Consider the following 7,234-nt stretch of genomic DNA (forward strand, 5'->3'; position numbering starts at 1 on the left):
GTTTATTGTAGATAAAACAGAGAGCATAGCCACAGGAACATCTGGGAGAGTCCAGAGTATACACATCCTGAGCTGGGCTCTATGACGACAGAAACAAAGGGTGAGGGGAGAGGGGAGAGGGGAGAGGGGAGAGGAGGGGACCAGACCCAGAGGCCAGGAGTGTAAAGGACAGTCAAAAAAGGGGCAGGTAACCAAAATGGCTGGGTTATATAGGGAAGGGGAGACCAGCCTCTAGGCTGGGGAGTGTGGGGTACGCCAGCCACAACGGTCCTGTAACAGGAAGGGACTTAGGGATGCTGGGAGAACCTGGTGGCCAGGTCTGCTTTGATAATGTTAAGTAGACACCTCAGCCATTTGACCTGGGTTTGAGACCTAACATAGGCAGATACACACTTCAAACATGGTTGCTCTGGGTTCTTTTTTTTTCTCTCCTTTCCTTTCCTCTTTCCTTTCCTTTCCTTTCCTTTCCTTCCTTGCTTCCTTAATTTCTTCCTTCCTTCCTCTCTCCTCTCTCTCTCTGCCTCTCTCTCTCTCTTGGCTTTTTAGGACAGGATCTCTCTATATAGCCCTGGCTGTCCTGTAGTTTAGGATGCTGTCTGCCTCTGCCTCCCAAGGTGCATGCAACTGTGCCCAGCTACTGTGAATTCATATTTTACACCCTAAGATATACTTGCCTTTAGGGGTCATTTAAAGAAGAAAGAGGTACACCCAACCTCCTCACCACTTTGTGTAGTTTCTCTGATACTTCAGCTTAGGTGTGTGTTGATTGCTAGTATATTCCCAATGCTTGTCACTCTGTCTGGCATTAAGCAGGAACTCAGCACATAGGCTAAACAGGTGATGTCATGAGTAATGGAACTTTTTTGATGCCCTTTGAGTTTTATGTAAGTCTAGTAAAGAACAGAACCAGAGAATTTCCATTCTATACCAGGGAAGTCATAAAGCTTGGAAGAACTCCCAAACATAAGTGTTTTGATCTGAATTTAAATATTTCCCATGCTCTGTGGGCTCATAGCCAAGCCTTTGACATGTAAGGGCTATGATCTAACCAGTGGCCAGGCTAGTGGTAGAACATTCAAGACTGATGCCTGAGAATTGAAGGGATCCCTGAATATTTCTTAAAATGAAGCTACATGGTTGGACACCCAACAGGCACTGTTAAACTACAAACAAAGAGACAGAGCAGGAACATTGTGGATCAGTCTTTATGTTTTTGTAGGGTGACTGTGAGACCCTTGCCCCTCCCCCGATGCTGAATTGGCAGACCAGAGGGCCCAGGAAACCAGAAGTACAAGAGCGGTTCTGTCCTCAGTTCTGGAGAGTCTGTGATCAGGAGAACATATCAAGACAGTGCCTACTTCTCAGTTGTAATACAGGCTAAAGTAGGCCACACGGTTCCGATGCTTTCTAAAGTCCTTGTCTGTGGACAGCTGCAACAAAAGAACATTGTCTGGCTCAGTGTTTCAGCAAGAGTCCTCTGCTTCTGAGCTTCCTGACTGTGAAACGGAGCCTCACAGCATTAACCCTGTGGTCCAGGTAAAGCCCAGCTCAACGGTGGTTGAAGTGTATCAACATTCGTGATAACTGAAAACATTGTACTCTGGTGTTCATCATGCTAGGAATTATTGGCTACTTGGAAACTTTTGAGTAGTTGGTCAGCATCTTGAAGGCAAGGATTGTATGTTTAACTATGTTACTCATAGGTCCTAACACATATATCCATATATTAGACATTTCACAAATATTTATGGATTTAACCTAAATTCCACTAGGAAAAAAAACCCCATAAACCTAGAATTATGATAGCAAACCCATACTAAGCATATAATCTATGTGCTGTATTAAATTCTTTTCCATATCTGTTATTAATCTTTACAATAATGTCAGATAAACTGTATTATTATATTCATTTCAAAGATAAGAAAACTGACACTTAGAAAAAGGCCTAGAGATCCCATAGGAAGGCAATACTGGATTCCTATTTGGAGACAGGTAGTATTTTTTGCATGCTCTCTGGTTCTCCAGTGATCTAACACATAAGTGCTGTATCAGAAAGAACAATGCATCTGGAGTTACGAATGTGGATTGCAGCTTCCCAGTCACCTAGTCACTACTATATCTCAGCATCTTCTTAAGTTACATAGGATATTTTCCCAGTTCTACCCTAAAGAATTATCAGGAGCAGTTAATCCCTTATCTAAGTATCAAATAAAATGTGATATTTGGCTAGTATTATCTATAAAAAGCCAATGCCTATATATAGATCTCCAAAAAGATCCTCACATTGGCATACACACAAAATATAACTTCAGGGGACCATGAACTTTTTAAAACATTTCCTTACAGACTCTCTGTTAAGAACAAATGATAATACAGGGTAGTACTGGACAGAAAGATGTGTTAACAGCCAATCTTATTACCTCAGCTTTTAGAGTTCTTTTCTCTAGACATGGAACCTGAGACCAGTCTGGAGATCCAAATTTCATTGGCCAAACAACCTTTGGGGGTGACTTCCTTTCTGGATTGTATGTGCCGGGGCTAGAAATAAACATACAGTTGATGACTGACCATGAATTCCACCCGCCTTGGGACAAATAAGACTAACCTGTCAGGCAGACATGAGTGCCATTTCCTGTTAGTGTGTTTCTAATTAGGTTGTCAGTGATAAAGAGAACCAACCTCGACATCCAAGCAGGGTAAAGACAGACTTAAAATATTTCTGTAACTCGGTGTCCTTAGCTGAAAGACCAGAGCATCCCAGGAGAGTGATAAGAGATTAACCATGGTGATAGATTAGTCTTGCCTACAGTTTGAACTTGGTGCAATATATGCAGACAACCTTTCTGCAATCTAGGGGCAAACAAAGCAGAACCAGTTACTTTGGCTCTCAACAATGAGATTAGTTTTTGAATTGCCTGTGTTTGTAAAGCTGTTATGGATTCTATTGTGAGGAATAGTTTAGAGCAGATACAGAATCAAGACTAACATTTAAACTTCCTTAACACAAGCTTGAACCAATGACTTGCGTTTTCTGGCCCTTGGATTTCTCATAAGTTAAGGAAAGACTTTGACTATTTTCCCCTGAAGTTGTATATATTGAGTAGTTTAATAGACATCTAGACTAAACCCCATTGGCTTATAAGGCCTAGGTACTCAAGCCTGCCTCCTCCTGTGTTCACATTTCCTGCCTTCTTACCATACCATAGCCATGACAATCTCTTCCTTTTCTATCTCATCAAATGTCTTCTCAACTTAAAGTATTTGCAGTTGCTTTTTTTCTACCTGGGATGCTCCGTCTTCACATACTAGATTAAGCCACTTCACAGGATTGGCTTAATCTACTCATTCAGCTCTCAGATCAGGAGGCATTTGCTGAGCATTTTCCTTAACAACTTCAGACAAAGTAGCCTCCAGCTCATCACTCTAATCATGTTATCACCCTGTTCTAACATCTTCATAGGACAGCACTACCCCCCCCCCTACACCTTCTGGTGTGCCCATGGCAGTCTTAGGTCACAGCTACTGTCATGAGGGAACAGTCACTTGGTTCCCTTAACTCTTGGAAGTGTTACAGTTTGACCAATACACTATATGGCCAGTATACTTATTACTGTTGGTATTTCCTTGAATATTTAATTCTAGTTTCTTTCTAGTATTTTCCAAGAGATCAGGATCCTTGTTTGGTGGGTATATTGAATGATCTGTGGAAGCTGCAAAATCACCTGACATAGTAGTAAACAACTATTGAATTAATAACTGATTCTACAGTTACGCAGTACCAGAGACCTGGGACATTTGAGGTTAAATCTTTAAAGATTCATACTGGAAAGTTTGGATATAATTCCTGCTTCATGTACTTCTTTCCTATGAAGTGAACAGTAAACAGAAGACATACCCAGGATAGGAAGTGCCCTTAACTTCAGTCCTAAATCGAGGCACCAAGGCATTAAATGGTGCAAAGCATTGTTTGTAGCTTTCATTCCAAGTACTAACTTTCTGATACATTCCTGGATATGGTGTCACATCCTATAATCACAAAAGGATTTGTGTGTTAAGAGATGATACGGTATAATTTATATTATTACAAATTATTTTTTTTATTTACCTGTGGACATAAAGATGGGTGTTTAGAATGTAGTTGGTAATTTTACTGGTTAGGGACATGGTCTCAAATCTCCTCTAGGGTATATGACCACACCAGCCATGGGTGTTGGTTACGCTTATAGTACTAGGCATCCATATTTAAGGTAAAAAAAAAACAAAACAATCATTTCATACTGTTTGCTACAGTTCAGTGAGTAATAGGTAGAAATAGGCCTATATGGGCAAAACTCCACATAATATCTATATTTACTATATCTACCTATCTATCTATATTAAAGAATCAGAGCAAGTTGGTGCAGTCCACCACTGGGTGACTTTTATAGTTAGTATTGCCACTCCTTGACTGTCTAGACAGAGTTGGATCTTGGTTATCTAGGGGCTGTGGCCTGGCATAGTCTAGGCTCAGAAAAAGGAGAAAGATGAGGATTTTGGTTTTGCCCACAATTAGTCTTGAAACCCAGTCAGACACACATACACACACAATGAAAGAGTTGGATTTTTTTCTTTAACTGACAAGATAGTGTGATGTAAATAAAACCCTGTCCTGGGTCTATTTCTTCAGCGAACTGGTTTTTGCTGCTTTTAGGTTACTTCCTGCTTGTAGTGGTTAATGTCTCAACTTTTTGTGTTTCCACAAGGACAACCTTACAATCCCAGAACATTACCTTGCTGACTGGCTTAAACCTCATAGCTGTCCTGGCTCCAATAGCATAACCTTTTGTACTGGTCGGGGTCCGAGATAGGTTGTGTGCCAAACTATTCCACTTCCAGTGAAGGAAGGGGGAAGGAGGGGAGGAGAAAACGAGAAAGTCAGTAACATATTCACAAAGCAGCCTTCAAAGTCGAGTGAATTTAGAATGTTCCTATGTGTCCTTCTTTGCAAGACATTGCTGCTTTTTTTTTTGTCTTGACTCTTTTATAGTTAAAACCATACAGTTAAACAAACAGCACCAGTAGCTTTGCCAAAAAGTGGTGGCTGGATAGATGAATATTGAATTTCCTTGAATCCCAAAGGCTACCATCCTCAGAGCCCTGTAACAGCTGAATTTGCTTTATGGAAGAAGCAGCCTGAGGTCTGAACTTAACAGAAAGAAACTGACATCAGCTCAAAGGGATGCTGGGAAGTGAATATGGAGCAGGGGTATATAGACAAGGCTTGCATTTAGTGGGATGGGAAGGGGTGAACTGTGGTCCTTTACACATTGGCTCTATAGCTGGTTGCAGACCCGGACTTCTCCTGTTGGGTAGTGGGAACCAGAACAAAAAAGGTCACACAAGGTCACACATAAGAGTAATCTTTCTACCAGAACACTTGTGTATCCTTCCATAGGAAACTGAGGGGAGGTGAATACTCACGTCTATTGCTTCGTAACACCCAGGGCCTGTTTGGGGCGATCCCATAAGAGGGAGAAACTTGTTCCCCAACCAGGTTGGAGGGTGGTAGTGAGGAAAGAGTCTCCTCTGTTGACGTGTCCCAAAGGAGTAATTATCCACCTTCCCTAAAGACCAAGAAGAGAAACTCCAAATGAGCACATGGGTGGAGGGAAGCATGGGGTTAGGTAGATCGGTAGAGTAGGTTGCCAACTCTTACGTAAACCAGGCGTAACTCCACGGAGCGAAGGAGCGAGCTGTACTTCCTCCGTATTCATCTCTCCTGGTTTTCTTACCCTCCTCCCGCTGTCTGTTCTGTAGTCCTACTATGATAAAGCACATCGTGCACCTTACTAGTGTTCGCAATGTGTACTACGTTGCCAAGGTAACGGAGACAGAGAGAGCCAGAGAGGTGGAGCCTAAAGCGCCTAGTGCGCCTGTGCAGCAGATTGCCCAGAGCACTATTCACTTCAGATCTAGGCTCTGAGTATATGTTAGTTCAGACTCTGGATTGAGAGTGGAGCCTGCTAGGCACTAAGTGGAAGGGCAGCGTGGGTGAGGGTGGCAAACTGCTTCGGAAATATCCACGAGGGATGCAGTGCTAAAAGATAGGGACGTGGGGTTCAGACCGCCCTAGATCTCAACTACTAGTGCCAGTGAAGCAGAAAACACTCCGGAGCTAGGAGCTATGCTGACTAACGAGGAGGTTATGCAGCTGAATAATGGCTGGAGCAGAGGTTGCGGGGAAGGTTGAGCAGGCAGGTAGGTCTCTATCAGGTCCACCTTAGACCCATTTGTCTTTTTCTTTTTCCTCAAGCACCACGAGACAGAGAGAGAGAGAGAGAGAGAGAGAGAGAGAGAGAGAGAGAGAGAGAGAGAGAGAGAGAGAGAGAGAGAGAGAGAGAGAGAGAGAACAAACATAAAAGAGGGACCCTTTATTGGTTTGAAGAGAAAACTGAACCTAAAGAAAGGTCTAGAGACCTACAAGACTGCCGCCAACTGACAATTTGAGCAACTGTGGAAAGGCTACCATAAATGCCCTTCCCGGATAGTGAGATCAACAACTAAGTTATCTACCATCATGGAGCCCTCATATAGTACCTGTTGGAAACAGAAGCGAACATCCATAACTAAACACTGAGTTGAACTAGAATCCAGATGCAGAGGGAGAGGTCAAGACCAGGTTCCAGAAACACATAGAGACAGCTGACCTGAACATGGAGGAACTAACAGCCCCCCAGACTGATAGCTGGGAATCCAGCATGGAACTGACTCAGACTCCCTGAATATGGGTCTCAGGTAGAAGGACTGAGCAGTCTAAGGGACCCCAGATAGTGGAACCAGGATGTATTCCTGGTGCACAAAAGACCTTGTGGACACATCCCCCATGGAAGGATACTCCCTTAACCTAGAGACAGGAGAGGAGTCCTAGTTCCTACTTCAAATGACTGGACAGATTTACATGACCCCACCTGGATGGCATTGCCCTACATGTGGAATTGGGGTGGGAGGATGGGAGGGGAGGGTGGGTAGGGTGCATGTGAGGGGAGAGAGAGGGTGAGAGGGAGAGGGAATTTGGATCAACATGTAAAATAAAAAAAATAATAAAAATGGAAAAAATATTAAAATCTCTACAATTAAAAAAATAAACACTATTTCTTTTCTAGTTAAAAATAAAAATAAAAAGATGGTCCTGCTGTGCATGTGTGCCTTAGGCTAGCACTTCTTTCAAAGGCAAATTTACAGATTTATTTAGCTT

General features: G+C 42.6%; 1 protein-coding gene across 1 annotated transcript; it reads right to left on the reverse strand.

Moving 5' to 3' along the window:
* Window positions 1-1,187: 1,187 nt before the first annotated feature.
* Pifo (primary cilia formation) lies at window positions 1,188-5,794 on the reverse strand. Its single transcript, XM_051198877.1, has 6 exons — window positions 5,696-5,794; window positions 5,461-5,603; window positions 4,770-4,868; window positions 3,896-4,026; window positions 2,421-2,538; window positions 1,188-1,430 (listed from the first exon to the last, which is right to left on the reverse strand). The coding sequence occupies exons 1-6, from the start codon at window positions 5,751-5,753 to the stop codon at window positions 1,362-1,364; spliced, it is 618 nt and encodes a 205-aa protein (XP_051054834.1). The 5' UTR covers window positions 5,754-5,794; the 3' UTR covers window positions 1,188-1,361.
* Between the last annotated feature and the right edge of the window lie 1,440 nt (window positions 5,795-7,234).

The sequence above is a fragment of the Phodopus roborovskii genome, unplaced genomic scaffold (genome assembly GCF_943737965.1).
Source record: "Phodopus roborovskii unplaced genomic scaffold, PHOROB, whole genome shotgun sequence".
NCBI classification, from domain to species: Eukaryota; Metazoa; Chordata; class Mammalia; order Rodentia; family Cricetidae; genus Phodopus; species Phodopus roborovskii.